At 38.7% G+C, this 17,597-nt stretch overlaps 1 protein-coding gene across 3 annotated transcripts in view; it reads left to right on the top strand.

Moving 5' to 3' along the window:
* The window catches only part of SLC38A1 (solute carrier family 38 member 1), a 61,477-nt gene extending 44,240 nt beyond the window's left edge, over positions 1 to 17,237 (top strand). For all 3 annotated transcript variants that reach the window (XM_090273044.1, XM_090273043.1, XM_090273045.1), the window contains exons 6-17: positions 4,724 to 4,797; positions 6,238 to 6,330; positions 6,642 to 6,723; positions 7,721 to 7,803; positions 9,197 to 9,255; positions 9,377 to 9,493; positions 11,040 to 11,119; positions 12,715 to 12,815; positions 14,022 to 14,140; positions 14,686 to 14,827; positions 14,924 to 15,021; positions 16,934 to 17,237. In XM_090273044.1, coding sequence (XP_090129170.1) covers positions 4,724 to 4,797; positions 6,238 to 6,330; positions 6,642 to 6,723; positions 7,721 to 7,803; positions 9,197 to 9,255; positions 9,377 to 9,493; positions 11,040 to 11,119; positions 12,715 to 12,815; positions 14,022 to 14,140; positions 14,686 to 14,827; positions 14,924 to 15,021; positions 16,934 to 17,035 — 1,150 coding nt within the window. In that variant the 3' untranslated portion in view covers positions 17,036 to 17,237. The remainder of the gene's footprint in view (positions 1 to 4,723; positions 4,798 to 6,237; positions 6,331 to 6,641; positions 6,724 to 7,720; positions 7,804 to 9,196; positions 9,256 to 9,376; positions 9,494 to 11,039; positions 11,120 to 12,714; positions 12,816 to 14,021; positions 14,141 to 14,685; positions 14,828 to 14,923; positions 15,022 to 16,933) is intronic.
* The last annotated feature ends 360 nt before the right edge of the window (positions 17,238 to 17,597 follow it).

Here is a 17,597-nt window from a genome sequence, read left to right as displayed (position 1 = left end):
GACAGTCTCCATATATTGCATTGTGTGCTTGCCACCCAAAGTCCCTTTGTCACCACATATTTGACTCCCTTTACTCTCTTTATCTTCCCTCACCGCCCCCCACTTCCCCTCTGGTAACCATCCTCCTGTTGTCTGTGTCTTCAAGTTTACTTTCTTTTAGATGTCACGTTTTCTACATTTCTGACATCTGGGACTGGATCCTCTTAAACTCTTCTAGGACCTGTTATAGCCAATTAGACAACTTATTGCTTCTTTCTAAGAATCTAAATAAGGGGGCATACGTTTCTAAAATTTAATCCCATTAATGCTAGAGTCTGTTAGAGCCTAAAGCAGCCTTAGAATTTTTCTTAGAGAATGTATTTGCTTTTCAGTGACCTGATAGAAAAAGGTTTTTTTTTTAATTAGTTTTTAGTCTTTGGAGGGCAAATCTGTATTTTGGGAGAGATGGAGAGGAGAGTCTTTAGAGCGTGGGTGTCCAAAGACCTATGTAGGTCCTTTTGGCTGGGGTGCAATGTTATGTCTCTTAAACATGGGAGCAAGGGGCTTGTTTTAATCACTATGGGAGGACCTCATTCTGCTTTTAAGTGTGGGGGAGAGGATAGATGAACTCCCTGCTAAAATCTTCCCTCCTCGATACTTCTCTCACTTGAAAAAATAAAATAAGTAATAGGAGTTTATGAAGAAATCATTTACTTCTTGCCAAGGGCCACCTGCCAGCTAAGCATCATCTGCAAAGAGAGTCAGCCTAACAGAATGCGTCAAGAGGTAACCCCGTGCAAGAGCCACACGGTCCCAGGGGCTATTCGCTAAGGGAACAGAACTTTCCTTAGAATGGGGTTTTTGCTAATAAGTAACCAGCTCTCCCAGAACTAGAGCCTTTGGTTAATCATCAAGTGAATATTAGTAATTACCCCTTTTGCTAGGCACACACTCCTACAAGGTCATACTCTACTAGTTAGCCTGGGGCCCAGTGGTAAATCCCTTCTCTTCCCCAGGTCAGTCCCAGAAGAACTGACTCAATAGGCTGCAAGAGCACTCTAGAATAGCACAAGGCTAATTCCTAAAATTGCCTCCAGCCTAGCCCCACCTGGGAAGCCCATTCTATTCTGTGCCACTCACAAATCCTAGATGGCCTGTCACATGCACATGTAGAAGTTGCCACTTAGCATTCAGTGCCTCTAAAATCATGTGTGAACTCTGAGTAAAATTCAAAGCTTACTTCTTCAACATAAATATTGTTTATCTTATAGGATGAAAGAAAAATCAGACCACAGTTGTATCCTATATCTTATTCTCTGGCATAGCATATCAAATTATGTTCCCTTCATATCTCAAAACTACTGGATTCTTTAATAAATGCCTGCCCTCAGTTTCTTGTGTCCCTTGACCAGAACAGAAAACAAGGGACTTCCTCTGCGAATCACACTTCTGTTCAGGGATCTTAGCTAAGTCAATACATACCTGAATGCAGTTCCTTACAGTCATATCTTTACATAAATTCCCCCTTTTAGTTGGTCCATTTTATTTATTAACCTTCATGTAAGATGCTAGGTTTTCTATTCTTTCTCCTAGTGATTGTTCTACTTCTGCTGAGCTCTGTCCCTCCTGCGTTTTCTGGCCATCTCCGGCAGCCCATCTGCTCTGCAGTTGAGCATTTTGTACTCCCTTTATCTCCTCGTGGCTGTTCTGCCCATAGTGGAAACCTGAGAGAGCTAAGGAACAGTCTTTCTGTCTGGGGCAAGGGAAGGCACCTGAGGAGGTGACATGTGAGCTGGGCCAAGAGGCAGTGGTTCAACAGGTGTGAGAGATGGGGAAAAGGTTTGGGAAGCAGACAGCCCACACAGAGAGAACTGCCTGGTGTGCCAAGTACCTCTCAATAGCACTTGCTACAAAAATAATTGCCTCAATTACTCAAACAGGGAATCAGTTACAGCAATGTATTGTTCTAGGGATATATTTCCTTACATCAGGAAGTGAGTGGTTTCATCTGGGGCACTGGAAATATTTTCTTTTTAAAAAATAGGGTTTAGTTTCGATTATTATGTCTGTTTTAACCAAGGGATTCAGAAATAATATATGTAATCTGCCACATCATTTTAACTGCTTTTTCTTGAGGAAGATTTCATAATGAGTCAGATGTACTAAAACAAAAACATGAGTTCATCACTCAGAAAGGTATTTTCATTGTGCTTGATTGTCAGAATTTTCCCATCCATTAAAAAAGGTGCTTATTCTTGCAAGAGGAACCAGGTGCAAAAAAAGAAAAAGAAAAAAAAGTGAATTATATCTCAGCGGTCCAATGTGTAGACTCATAAATAGCCATAAAATAATTAGATGAGAAGAACTGTAGATATTAATTGGCCTGTATCTTTATATTATAGGTGAGAAATCTAGGGATGGGAGCAACTGAGCCAGTTGCCCAAAGTCACATGGTCCCTGACCTAAGGGCCCCTCCAGCCTCCCCAGTCACCACACCTCTTTCTCACACCTCCTTACTCAGATGGAACAGGGCACCACAGACTGCAAAAGCTTTCTTTCATAATGTTGTTTTAGAATTGTCCCAACTAAAGTGATCCCAGATTACTATTTACGCTTTGAACTGTTAGTTACTCATATTCTAATGGGCAGTTCTTTATTTGGTAGGACATTTTTATCTAGGTTTTTTTCCCCCCCCTTTTTTAAAAAATATATTTTATTGATTATATTGTTACAGTAGTTCCAATTTTTCCCCCCTTTGCTCCCCTTTGCTCTGTACCCCCCTTACCTCCAACAATCCCACCCCCTCATAGTTCATGTCCATGGATCATGCATATAAGTTCTTTGGCTTCACCCTTTCCTATATATTCTTAACATCCCCCTGTCTATTTTGTACCAACTGATTATGCTTCTTAGTCCCTGCACCTTTTCCCCCATTTCTCTCCCTCCCTCCTCCCAGCTGATAACCCTCCAAATGATCCCCATACCTAGGATTCTGTTCCTATTCTGGCTTGCTTAGTTGGATTTTGGTTTTATTTTTTAGATTCAGTTGTTGATAGTTGTGAGTTTGTTGTCATTTTAGTGTTCATAGTTTTGATCTTTTTCTTAAGTAAGTCCCTTTGACATTTTATATAATAAGGGCTTGGTGATGATGAACTCCTTTAGCTTTACCTTGTCTGGGAAGCACTTCATCTGCCCTTCCATTCTAAATGATAGCTTTGCTGGATAGAGTAGTCCTGGTTGCAGGTTGCCTTTCATCACATTGAATACTTGTTGCCAGTCCCTTCCTGCCTGCAAAGTGTCCTCTGAGAAATCAGCTGATAGTCCTATAGGCACCCCCTTGTAGGCAACTCTCTGCCGCTCTCTTGCTGCCCCAGAACTCTCTCTTTATCTTTCACCTTTGGCATCTCAGTCATGATGCGTCCTGGTGCGGTCCCCTCTGGGTCCAGCTCGCCCGGGACCCTCCATGCTTCCTGGACTTGTATGTCCATCTCCTTTGCAAAATTTGGGAAGTTTTCCTGAATTTTTCCAATTTTTGCTTCCTCATTCTGCACTGATTGACTGTTGTTTTCTTCCTTATGTTCCAAATCATTGACTTGAACCCCAGTCTCCTTCCCTTCACCACTGGTTTTGTGTGGATTTTCCTTCGTTTCAGTTAGCATAGCCTTCACTTCTTCTCTTATGCATTGGCCGTACTCAAGCATATCTGTCAAGCCTGTGAGCATCTTGATCACCAGTATTTTGAATTCTGTGTCTATTAGGGTGTCTATCTCCTCATCTGTTAGGCTGGCTATCTCCTCATCGCTTAGTTCTCCCACTGGAACCTTGATCCGTTTCCCCTTTTGGGCCATACTTTTTTGTCTCCTAATTCTGACAGGCTCCTGTGTTTGTTTACCTCCATGTCCCAGGTAGAGCTGTCGTTCCTGTTACATTGTAAGAGGCGGAGCCTGAAGGATTCGTCAGTACAGGGCAACCTGTTTCACCACGTTGTGGCACTATATGTGGGGCAGGGGTCCAAGAGGGAACAATGCTGCCTGCCTAGCACTCGCCCCTTTTCCAGGCACGTCTCCCACTTCTGCACTAGACTGGCGCCCCTCTAGCTGCTGCCCTGGCTGTTGTTCCCAGAGTGGGTGGGTCTGCGGACGTTCTAGGACCATGGGGACCCTTTAAACAAGCAGACTCTGCTAAGACTGGCAGTTTCTGCCTTCATCCAACCCCCACTGGTCTGCACAGTCAGAAGCAATGAGGCTTGATTTTCCCTGGTGCTGGGACTGTGGGCTGCGAGGTCTGGTGAGGAGCTGGGAATGCTCCCCAGATGTCCCTCCTGACTTTTTAAAATGTGTGACTGCATTTTCTGTCAGCCTGCTGCTACCGCCACCACACCGCGTCCTCTCCTCCCCAGCTCCACCCCTCCTACTTGTCTGGATGGAGTATTTCTTCTTTATATCTTTGTTTTCTGGACTTCCATGCAGTTTGATTTTCTGGAACTTCTGGTTGTTTCTAGTTTTGAGGTAGTTGTATTCCTTCTTAGTTGTGGAGGGAGACACAGCGTGTCTGTCTACACATCCATCTTGATTGGAAGTCCCTTTTGTCCAGGATTTTAAAGAAAGTGTGACTGATAGGTTCCAAAATTTGGGTACCATCAACAAATAGTGTTAACCATATGAATAAACCTCTGCCCTTCTAAAATATAAGGTCAGAGTATGTTCCTTTAAAGTTATGACTCGATTTATTTGCTTTGCTTTAGGATACTTTTGTCTTCAGTGACACTGCTGTCTATATATTCAATAAACCTTCTGTTGATCTGTTCAAGGGAAACAGGTAAGCTGATAATACATCTAATTTTGTTAAGGCCTGGATGAGTGATTTTGATGGTGATATTATGAACAAACGATGGTCTTCCTGTTCAGAAACTTGATTATTAAAGAAAAAGAGGACTTTTACCTACAGTCACTGGAAGACCTATATTAGTATTTACCCAGAGAAACAGATAGAACAACTATAAATTAAATTGTCATGAACAATGAACAATAGTGTTGTCATTTGAAGTAAACCCTCAATTATACCCATTTTTTTTCTACTTTAAGATGACTTCGTTTTTTAAGGGCTTTAGTTTTTCCTTGGGTTTTCGTAGATTCAAAACAAGGATTGCATGTTTTTTATATTATAGCTTCAAGTTTTAAAAGTAAACAGAGCTTTCATTCTCTTTTGTACATATTCCAAGGAGAAACTGTTACTCTCAAGGCAATGTGGGAGTGAATGTGCTATGAAAATATTTCAAGTACTCTGGGCAGTGTAATACCTGAAGTGTTTATTTTCTATTCCTGGGATACTGATTTATGTTTGTAATACTTTGACTTTTACATTAGCTAAAATCACATTGGCCAACTATTATTGTATATAGATGACTCCATTTAACTGGAACATTTTGTAATAAATTGAGGATCTAACCATTGTCTGGCTTAAACACCAATTTTATGAGAGAGTAAACAAAAATTTAATTTAAGTTGACCCATATTACTTTCTGTGAACCTTTTAAAAATGTGAGCTGAACTTCCATAAAGAAATATAAACATTTTTTTAAATGAATGGTTTAGAATCTTAGTGTATATATTGAGATAAGCTAGTTGAATAATTTAGAATGTTGCTATAGCCTAATTATTCTTAGGTAAACTTCACTACTGTGCTTTTCTGAGTTGCTTATCTTTGAACTAAATTTTACAAATGGTCAGAATTCTGATGTCACAACTGTTACATGTTTCTAAACTTGTTATTATATTTAGAACACAGGCATTGATAGAATATGATTAAGATAATCCCTTGTTAGATGATCATTTAGGTTATTAATTTAAAAGGAACCTTTCATCCCAACCATCAGGATTTTTAGTTTTCGATCAAATCTTTATTTTAATGATCCTCACTAGACCTGAGAATAAGGTCAGAGTGGGAACTTCCCCCCAATAAAGTAAAATGACTATTCGAGATAGTCAAAAATAAACCTTGTGACCTAATAGTTTAATTGCTTATAGCCAATGTGAAAAAGGGGCACTTGTGGTCATATCTGACATTTTAAAATGTCAAGAGGTTGTTTTATAATGAGAATGCCTCATTACCTCGCAAAGCCAAGAAGGCTGTTTGTGTGATTCTGAGAAAGACACAATATAACTTGGGGAATAGTCAATAAGCATGATAGAATTTTGGCTATTTTTAACTTTTAGAGCCCTGTCATTTCTTGTGTTCTCAAACATGATTTTTAAATAGGTTGCATGGTTTATGAAAAGCTGGGGGAACAGGTCTTTGGCACCACGGGGAAGTTTGTCATCTTTGGAGCGACCTCTCTACAGAACACTGGAGGTAAAAACAAGAACAGAAGTGCTTTCCTATACATAACTTCAAAGTAGGTGAACCTTATTATGTTTTCTAACTCTGGGGGTTGGGTAGCCACATGAATTCTAACATAATTTAGAAGTTATCATTCTCATTGCTAAAATGATACTTGGAAAATAAAGCAGAGATGGCAGTCACTTCTTTAAAAACCAAGGATACTGTAAAGCTGTCTTTGTGTCTTATTGAAGGTTAGCCTAAGAACAGGCTGGCAACCTTCTATATAGCTTGCAACATGAGCCCTAGTATCTTCTTTCTAAAATGTTCTCATTTTCCTCTAGCAATACTGAGCTACCTCTTCATAGTAAAAAATGAACTACCGTCTGCCCTAAAGTTTCTGATGGGAAAGGAAGAGGCATTTTCGTAAGTTACAGACTCCCCCACCAACCTTTTTTTTTGTAAGATAACTAAAATGTTTTTAATTTAAATGTGAGCTAACCAAAGTTTTTGTTTTATAAAAATTGTCAAAACAAAGTTTTCCCCAGGCTATTTTTTTTTTCTTGTTTCAACAACAAACTTCTCTGGAGTCATATAAATTAAAGAAGCAGAGAGAACCACTTGAATATGAACATTTAAAAGGTAGATTGATTTCTTATGCTGCAAACGGTAGATGCTGCATTTCCCAAGAGCGTGAAATCTATATCTGGTTTCTGTGAAATAGAACAGATATGGAGTATTTTTAACACAGAGGTGGAACATGTCAAAAAAGAAAAAAGACCCTTTCTTAAAGAAGGGACATAGCATTTTAGAAGCAAAATTTACATGAGCCACCTTCATTAAAGATGCAGTTAACCCTGGAAAATGTTGCAGCTACATTTGGCACATCCATTATGTTTTGACTCTCCTTTGTTTAACAGTTTTTGTCAGTCTTAGTTCCTCTGTTTTCTTTCAAGGGAGAATCATAGAAGACATAGTTCCTAGCCTTCTATAATCAGGATTCAAGGTCAAATACAAGAGATAAGGGAGAGAACAATGCCTACCTGTGGTGACTTGTTTTTCGATGATAGTAGCCAAGCAAAACAAAAAGGCACTTTCTCTTTAAATAATTGATAACACAAGTGGTAATCTGACAGAAAGCAATGTGTGCATTCAGCTTTGAAACCACATAAATAATTCAAAAGAATGCCACGTTTTGCCAATGGGGAAGAAAAAGAAAACAATATTCCTTCTTCCATCACATGGGAAAAAGACAATAGTAAGTGGTTAGTGGTTGGGTTAAGGCATTTGGATAAAACCTGAATAATGACAAAAAGTAATAATAGAAAAAAACTTAGTTAAAATATATTGTGAAATTTTACACTTAAGAAAAAAAATGTTGCTTTCTGAGGCAATATGACCTAACTGCTCAAATATCTTTCAGAGCCTGGTACGTGGATGGCCGTGTGCTGGTGGTGATAGTTACTTTCAGCATAATTCTCCCTCTGTGTCTCTTGAAGAATTTAGGTAAGGAAAGATTTTGCTTCTTTCGTACTCTCTACAATACCCAGAGGAATCAGAAATCTAATAAAATGAACAACTTTGCCTTCTACTTTTACTTGTATGGTGAAGATTAAATAAATGATAAATTACAAGTATTAATCAGTGTCAGCTGTAATATGGTATAAAAACACTGGTCCTAAGCAATCACTCTAGTAAGCTATGGAGGGGAGAAGGGAGGTTCTGGGGCCAGCAACAGATGGTGCTTATAGGCTATTCTAAGAAAAGGCCAAAAAATGGGATTCTCATCATACAAGGTCTTAAATACTCTGATTATTTAGACAATTACATTTTAAAATCTAATTTCAAGACAGAAAGTTGCATATATTTCTACCCCAAAGTAAAATGAATTACTCTTTAAAGTGTTGAAGTCTAATCAATCTCAATTATTTGCCTTATTAAAGGGAGAGAGAAGTGAAAGTCAAAAGTGGTGAACAGTCACTAAGTTATATGCATTTGGCTTTGACTTTCCATGTGTGCGCTTATAATCAGAGGAAGTGTGCCTGATGTTATGGGAATTTCATGCACTGAATAACGTGGCCATACTGCAGTCTAGTCCAAAGCCTCTAAAATGCATTTCCTTTAGCTCTGGGCTAATTCCAAGCAGACATTTAAAGTTCTTCCCAAAATGATGGCTAACTGTAGTTTTTTTGTTTTGTTTTGTATGAAAAATATCTAGCCTCTGTAGCTGTCCTGTGAGATCTACAAATAGACTTAAACAGAGCTACCTAATTTTTTGGTTTCTGGGTCTGTTTAGGCTTTTCTATGTATATACACATAACTCTTTTCAGTTTAAATAGAGAAGGGCTCTTCTCCCCCAGGGATGAGAATAGTGCAGCCCCCTAGAGGCCACTTAACTCTGCCTTTCTGGAGGTTACAGTGGTTGGAGATCTGCCAGGCATTCTAAGGGGAGCAAGGTAAAGATCCACAGATGCTCAATTTATCCCTAGAACTCACTTCATCTCTGTGCATGCCTCTCATTTGGGAAGAGAAGTGTTGTGGCTGATAGTCATTGTACAGACAATGAGTGCATAATAAAGAGTAATGAATTTGGCCACAGGTATCAACCAGAGTACAGCAACAGAAACCTATGACTACATTTGGGAGGCTCTTTTTCCCTGGATTCTGGGAACCTGTGTTCTCTAGTGTGTCAGGGAGAACTGGAATGAAAGCACATAATATAATGTTTTTATTTATAGTCATATTTTTTGCCAAATAAAGTAGCACTATCAAATAATAAATCTTGCATTCATATTGGCATGTATGTATACTATTAGAACCCCAAACTATGCATGAAAAAAATGCATTGAAAGAAATGAGGTGATGGATGAAATTAATAATTTTTTTTAACTTTTTTTAGGGTATCTTGGCTATACTAGTGGATTTTCCTTGAGCTGTATGGTGTTTTTCCTAATAGTGGTAAGTGCTGGTTGGAATGGTGGTTTGGTTTTGCCATAGTACAATGCCATGTAACAATTATTTCTTATTTGGCTTTATTTGATAAAGTTTGTATTTTTTCTCCTATATTTTTAAATATCAGGTTATCTATAAGAAATTTCAAATTCCCTGCCCTTTATCAGAGCTAAATTCAACAATAAGTGCTAATTCAACTAATGCTGACGTGTGTATGCCAAAGTATGTTAACTTCAATTCAAAGGTAAGTGCCTTTATCCTCTAACTAGAAAAAGGACATTTTTATTAAGGGCATTGTGTTTCTGATTCTTATAGTAACTAAACTGTTTTGAATGTATCCAATCTCAAAACAACACAGTACCACTGCTTCCAAATTGCAGAATCCATTTCGGGACCTTTGAGAAATATACAAATATTACATTTCATGCTCCTTCTGAACCCCATCCATTTACATGTAGGACAACCTTAAGCATTTGCCATGAAAATCTCTTTCTCAATACTTGTCTCAGCTCTTCTCTTCCTTATAGGTCTTTAAAAATAGATTAATAACATCCTTAGCCCACTGCTTCCTATCTGGTGGTGACAAAAAGGAATATCTCAAACTTCCCCAGCTTGCACAGTTGAAATATAGATGCCACCAAAATGGCACTTAAGGAACTTTCATACTATTGAGATATTGTTAATAGTATAGGGGACAGTGGACTGTGGAGCACTTAGGCCTGGATTTGAGTGTGAAAATGAGTATTCTATTCTGTAGCTTACAAGTTTTTGTTTTTCTTCTCATTAGAATCTTTTTTTCTTTTTTTTCATCCTCACCTGAGGACATGCTTATTGATTTTAGAGAGAGGGAAAGGGAGGAAAAGAGAGGGGAAGAGAAACAACAATGTGAGAGAGAAACATCAATTGGTTGCTTCTCGTATGCACTCCAACCAGGGACTGAACTTGCAACCTAGGCATAGGCATGGGTCCTGACTGGGAATTAAACCCCCAACTTTTCGGTTTGCAGGACAACACTCCAACCAACTAAGCCACACTGGCTGGGGTGTATAGGGTTTTTTTTTTCTTTTTAATGTGTCTGGTGTAGTGCTTGGACAGAATTAGAGCATAAGAAATGCTACTTTTTCTTCCTTCTCTACCAGCTTCTTTTTGCATGAGAAGTTGAGTTTGAAAGTTTTAAAAAGTCACACCTAAGAAAACTAAATAGACCTCTCTCTCTCTCCCTCTCTCTCCCTCCCTCCCTCCATCCCTCCCTCCCTTCCTCCCTCCCTCCTTCTTAACTCTAAGGATGCAACCAAAGCAGTGAATGTGGAACTAATTTTTTTCTAGATGCCACCTTTTCAGTCTGATTAGATGCACATTATACATAGCAAAGAGCAGTAAAATGGATGTGGAAGTCCTAGCATGTCCCCTAAACTTTAGGGGGAGTCAGGAGAACAGCAATGGTCTGTCTACTGCTCAGGGTTGTTGAGGGACTCAGCAAGATAATGTAGGAAAAGTGCTATGTAACTGGTTAGCACCATATAAATACGGGTTATGCTATGTCTGGAGTATGTAAAGTATGCTACAGCTGAGCTGAATCTAAAACCTTTCTGTGCCAAGTGCCTACTGTCTCAAACTAGGTAAGCTCTTTTAGAAAAGCTGCTCCTATTTTAGATATCAAAGCCCTCCTAATAACCAAATAATCCAGGGATTCTGAAGAGCTATCAGATAAAAAGACAGTTCAGAAATACTAGGGCTATATAATTTTGGGTAAAAATACCTTTTTTAATACTTTTTTTTCTTTTAAATAGACCGTGTATGCTCTACCAACTATTGCATTTGCATTTGTCTGCCATCCATCAGTTCTGCCAATTTACAGCGAGCTTAAAGAGTAAGAGTTTTTTAATCTTGATCATTTTATAACCCCTTATTAATAGGCAAGCATGGTATGAAAATAAACAGACTCATGTAATGAACTCCCATGGATTCACACCCAGCTTCAACATTACTTTGTGCCATTCTTGAGCAAGTACTGTATTTTAAGAAGGAAAAAACAAAAGAGAGGGAGCAAGAAAAACCAGAGACCTGAGGGATATCTTGAGTGTAAATATATAAAGTGGCCAACTATGTGGGCGTCTTTTGTTCCTCTGGCTTTTCAGATATGTATTACTTAGGAGAATTCAAGTATTTGTGTTGCTTTATGTAACTTCTACTTATTTGGCAGGTAGAATATAATGATCTTCAGATTCATCTGTAAATCACTAAATATATATTATATCTGTTTTGCCTGTTGGTTTAGGTGGAAGAGGCTGGTAAATCAGGCAGAGAGAAATTAATGTTAAGACCACAAACTAGACAAAAGAATATCATTGTCTATTTTAAATGATTAAGATGTTTCTGTGGATTTGTTTTTGTTTGCTATTGTAGAGAAAACTAAAGGCCTACTTATAAATGTCCTCATCAGTTCTCTTTTTAGCTTACTGTTATCATACTTGCTCTATAAAAAGTCACCTTGGCATAGTCTTAAGCTCAGGAAAGATATACAATATAGCGATTACCAATTTGAAAAACAATAAAGCTGATGCCCTTTAGCATTGAATTCACTCAAAATTCTTCTCTTTCATATTTAATATAGGTAAATTTTGAAATATTTACATCTATTTATTTTTGGGTATATCAATGCTAGCTTTATGATCCTGTATTTAGGGTATTTAAATATGTCTTTGGTGTCTTTTAAATTTTATAGTCCAGCTTTCAGTTTATAATTTTCTTATGTGTGTACTTTTCAATTTTTCTCATCTTCCATATTCCCTTTTATGACACAACCACAATGACTATCGGTCGCCTGTTACTGAGTACAAGTCCTGTAGATTAATTATTTGGGCATTTAAAGAAACTTAAAGGTTCATCCAAATTCCCAGAGTAAACAGGGCCTAAGAAACAGAGTCCCTCATCATCACCCCTGTGTGCTCTTTTGGGTACTTACTGCTGTGGAGAAATAAAAACTTCTAGGTGCATCTCTGGGGCTACTCAATGGGAAAACCGGGACCTAGATAACAGCTTTAGCAACAGAACACCTGAGGTCAAGTTCCAGCCCTGCCCTTGGTCTCTGGGGCTAGGAGAACAGTAATTGAATTTATTCTGCCTTTTTTTTTCCTGTGAAGGCTGAATGTGGAGATAATATCAAACACAAATATTAAAAAATACTCTCTGCCCTTCAGAAAAGAACTTGATATTCTTTCAAAAGAATGGGTAAGAACATGCAAGGAATTGTTAGTTCCATGGATTGCCCTCTCATAATACCTGTTCAGTAGAAAAGAAGTTATTCTAAATTGGCATAATTGTCTGGGGTAATTTCAGCTGGTCAGATCTGTCCTACCCTGATAGAAAGTTGTTAGCATTTATTAACACTTCCATATGAACACTAGTGTTTAAATTTAATAACATGGTTTTTAATTTTTCAAAAATTTTTATTTTTGTTTGTAGTCGATCGCAGAAAAAGATGCAGATGGTTTCCAATATCTCCTTTTTTGCCATGTTTATTATGTACTTCTTGACTGCCATTTTTGGCTACCTTACATTCTATGGTAAGTAACTTCTGTCAGTATGTAAATGAGGGTAATTGTAAATGAATTAGTAAAAATCAATACCAAAATAACTTTCAACATGACAGCTAAAAAAGCAACACATCTATCCATTGATTTTGCTGGTCTTTTCTTCTACTTAAAGTGACTGCAGAACAGAATAGTTACCGAAACAACATACTGTAACTTCTTCTTCTCATACTGTCCTTAAAAGAAATAGCCTTTTCTAAGCATACCACCTGTTACTGAGGAAAGTGAAAGCTATATCAGAGAATTTCCTAATTACTATTGTGAATCGGGTCAGATTCCATTAATAGAAAAGAGAGACAGAGACAGATGTTGGAAGTGAGAAAGAGCAGAGTGCCACACTCATGGCACTTCTCGTTAATTAAAACTAAAGTGCCCAGTTGTTCGCCAGAAGTTGGAGCCTTGCAAAAACTTGAAGGAATGACATAGAAAGTTAAAGAGGATGAAATCTAAGGTGCAGTGAGAAGCCCTTGAAAGGAGACCTACGCAGGGGGTAGTGGGGGAAGGGACTGCTCTCTTGTCAAAGGAGTGAGCGTTTGCAGCTCTCAGTGACTGCCATCCTAGCTCTGGTTGTCTTTGAAATAAAGTCTCTGAAGTGCAGAGTGGAAAAAAGTCCTAAGTGGTACATGAGCAAAATAATCTTTTTTTTTTTTTTTTGGTAAGAAAAACATACATGAAAGAGAAGAATTATTTCTTGATGGTGGTTAAGTCCCGTTGGCACCTATGCTGCTTCGCCACTGAAAGCTGAGTTGTAAGAGCAAAGTTTGAAAGAGGCTCCAAATGGCCAGCAGTCCGCCCATCCACTCACAAGACTGTGACTACTTGTTGTTGTTTGATGAGTGGCACCAAGTTGGGGGACATCTAGATTAAGAATAGCTTTGTGCTTCAACCTATATCATTTGTAATACCAATTTACTCCTAGGATTAATTTAATATAAATAAAGCATACTCTGGGTAACGTCTTCTAGTGATTACCATAAATTCCTTTTAGTTAAAGTTACAATGGACAGGTAGAGCATGTCTCACACAGGGGATTTTTCTTTTAAACTCCATACATTGTTTTGACAATCCAGATCATTGTTTTTCTTGCCCTTTTGTTCGCAGATTCTTTGTTGTTCAGGAAAACTGTCATTAGTGACGTGCTTTGTACCTTTATAATACTCTCTTTTTCCCTTATTTTAGAAAAAGTGCAGTCAGACCTCCTTCACAAGTACCAGAGTAAGGACGATGTTCTCATCCTGACAGTGCGGCTAGCTGTCATCGTGGCTGTCATTCTCACAGTGCCGGTGTTGTTTTTCACGGTGAGTAAAAGCCTCAGTGCAACCTGAGAAATGCCAAGGTCTCGCCTTTCCTTCTGTCTTCTGGAGCCAGTCCACAGAAGGCCGGAGGCAGGTAGCTTCCTGTGTCATTGAAACTGTGTCAGAGAAGGATTCCGAGATGCAGTTAAGACTCTTCGGAAAGAAAGTGGGATCAGTGAGATGGTCGACTCTGATAGAATGAGTCTTAATTCAAACGAAGCTGTCACTTTTTCTTTGTAGAGAAATGCAGATTGAATGTCCAAATCTATCATACGCAATGAGAGAATGTAGGAGGACCAGAAGGGAACACTTTAGCCACAGATAAAACAAAAACAGAAATTAAACCCCTACAAGGAAACAACCTATTCATAAATAAAATAACAATTTTTACATTTTAAATCAAGTACCCCTGTTTCCCAAACTGTTAAGCTATCTATAAATGGCTAAACAGTTCGCAAAGCCCTGTGCACCAATACGTCAGTTTCTGTGGGAATGGTGAAGATCGTGGGCCTCAGGCCCAGACAGACCTTTGTTTCCTTTTTCCACAGGTTCGCTCATCTTTATTTGAAATGACTAAGAAAACAAAATTTAATCTCTGTCGTCATATCGTTGTTACCCTTATACTCTTGGCTATTATCAACTTGTTGGTGATCTTCATACCCTCTATGAAGGATATTTTTGGAGTCATAGGTATGGCTTTATGACTTCATCCTCATTCTGCAGCAGCTGTTTAGAAAGCTGAAATTTCAGAATTAACTTCAAACTTTTTCTTTTCTTATTTTACAGGAGTCACATCTGCTAATATGCTTATTTTTATTCTTCCTTCATCTCTTTATTTAAAAATCACAAACCAGGATGAAGACAAAGGAACTCAAAGAATTTGGGTATGTCTTATGCCAGCCACCCTAATCTTTCTGATTAGTTTTTCACTTAAATTGACCAAATAAGTAGTCCATCACTATCATCTAATACTACCTTTAGCAGCCTTAAAGAAAGGCAGCGGTCCTAGTTTTCCCCTTCAAGAAATTTTAAAATATCTCATCAGAATCCTATTTCCTGGAAATTTATTTTCAGGTGTTAGTCTTGTTGTACCTTCGCTTTTGCTCTCAGCTAGGGCAGGGCCTGCTGGCATGCTGGATGTTTATCATCCTATGTCTCTGTAAGATGATGCCTCATCTTCAGTAACAAAATGTAGTGGAGAAGGACTCATTAAAGACTTTATGCAGCCCACTGGCTTTGTACAACTCCTGGCCATGTAACTCTTCCTGCCACTCAGGAAACCTGTGATACCTTAATTTAAATGGCTGAGTTAGCTTAAAGAGTCTTTATTGATTTGACAGAAATGCTTTGGAGCAACAGACCTGGATTCAGAAACTACCTTTCTATATTGGGATTCTTGTTTCCAGGTCTGGTGGAGTTCAAGGGCATCCTCAAGGTGGTGCACTTGGAGACAGTGAGGGAAGCAGGGGTGAAGTGGCTGCTCCATGAGTACCTTCTGGAGCACCATTTTGTTTGGCCTCAGAGAAGGCTTCTCAGCTGCCCTCCCAGATAGTGTAAACACTCCCATCACACATTCTACCTGAGTCGACAGACCCGGACAAGAGACGTAGGCAGGAGGGATCATCCTTGTGCATTTAGGAGGAGTAGCATTGACTCTGGTAGACACCTGCTTCTCCAACAGGATTATCCCTAAAGTCATGAATCCCAAATTCTTCTAAACCTTACCAGTCATTGTTTTACAAGGACAGAGAGCAGTCTCTGGCTCAGCAGTAAAATATACTAAGATCTGAAAATGGTAGGGGCCTGTTGCCCATGAATTCTCTGGGCTTCCCCAATCCTGCCCTCATGATAAAAGTGGTGGTAGGAACTACTGAATAGCATTAGATAAGGATTCCTATCTGTTTGAGGACCAACTGCGCATTAGACCAGGTCCATGATGGTTGGCCCCTGTGCATCCCTCTCAAGCCTACTATTTGCCTCCTCTCCTTTCATAGCGCTGTCCTGCAGGTTCCAGTCCAGCCCCTTGGCCCTCGTGATGCTTCATCCCTGTCCCTGCAGAGCTATCATCAGATAGTCTCAAGGCCAAATAGACTATAATCTTGTGTTCTCCAGATTCTGGATTTAACAATATGTCCCCCTGTGGCCTTCATCAACCTTTTAAGTATCTTAGTTGTTTTCTTTTTACACTTTTGTGTTAGTGTCAGGCATATAGCATAGTGGTTAGACAATCATTTACAAAGTGGTCCCTCTGCTATTTCAAGCACTCACTTGGCACTGTGTATAATTATTACTGAAGTGACTTAGTTTTTGACAACCGTGTCCTATCTCACTTGATCAAATTTGCTTTGCTTTTATATCTTTTCCACTTTTCAAACAGAAATGTTTGCCTGCCAGCGATAACCTAGGTTGGCTCGTAAAGAGTAATGAAATGGTCTGTATGTTTTGCAAGGCCATTTTTTTAAAAGTTGTAATCCTGTTTAAAAGAAGCTTTAAGAATACCCAGTCAACTGTAGAACAGATTTTACTCTGAGGTGACCATAAAGTCAAAAAACAGAATATAGAGGTGACCAAAAAGTCAAAAAAACAGAATGTACAGTTTGTTCTTATTTCCCCACCTTTGCAGAATCAGATTCACACACAGCTTCAGAAAGATTCTTACAGTTCAGCAATGGTTGTAAGAAACTCCAAATATAAGCGTACACAAAAGGAGAGGGAAAGCATTTATGTTCATTGCCCAGGAGCAAGTGGGAAATGTTTGCGTCACTGAAAATAATCTCTGCCTTTCTGTTGCCCTAGGCTGCCCTTTTCTTGGGTCTGGGGGTGCTGTTTTCCCTGGTCAGCATCCCCTTGGTCATTTACGACTGGGCCTGCTCATCAAGTAGTGACGAAGGCCACTGAGACCGGCTGAGAAAAGGAAGTGGTCCCATCTGCTGCTCAATCCAATCACCACACATCAGCCACCCTCATCACTTATTTTGCAAGTTTACAGAAGCAAACAGAAATTTATAAGATACTTAAAATGGAATAACACTCTGATAGTAAAACCGACCTATTTCTATAATGGTTAATGTCCTCCCAAGATTTGGGATCAATTTAAGGATCATGGATACTTTGGGGATCAATTTAAGGATCATGGATACTTTTTGTCACATTTCATGCAATTGTATTTACTAGTACTTTCCACACTCAGTTATTATTCACTCTTCTAACTCGATTTTCTGTGATGTCGTGGTCTCTTAAAACTTTGAAATCATGATCACTGATTGTGTTTGTTTATTAGAGATCCAGATTCTGAAATAATTTTCTTACTGATGTTCAGCCATGCTATCTGTACCTTTTCAGAAGAGGAAAGAATCTTGAATTGTATATATTTATTTTGCTTTACAGAAAAAAATGGTTTCATACATAATTTGCCTAGTTTGGTTAACACAGCACACAGGGGTAACTGTAGGAGAGTCCC

The sequence above is a fragment of the Furipterus horrens genome, unplaced genomic scaffold (assembly GCF_987537825.1).
Source record: "Furipterus horrens unplaced genomic scaffold, mFurHor1.1.pri manual_scaffold_4, whole genome shotgun sequence".
Classification (NCBI taxonomy): Eukaryota; Metazoa; Chordata; class Mammalia; order Chiroptera; family Furipteridae; genus Furipterus; species Furipterus horrens.
This window is presented reverse-complemented; position numbering and strand designations above follow the sequence as displayed.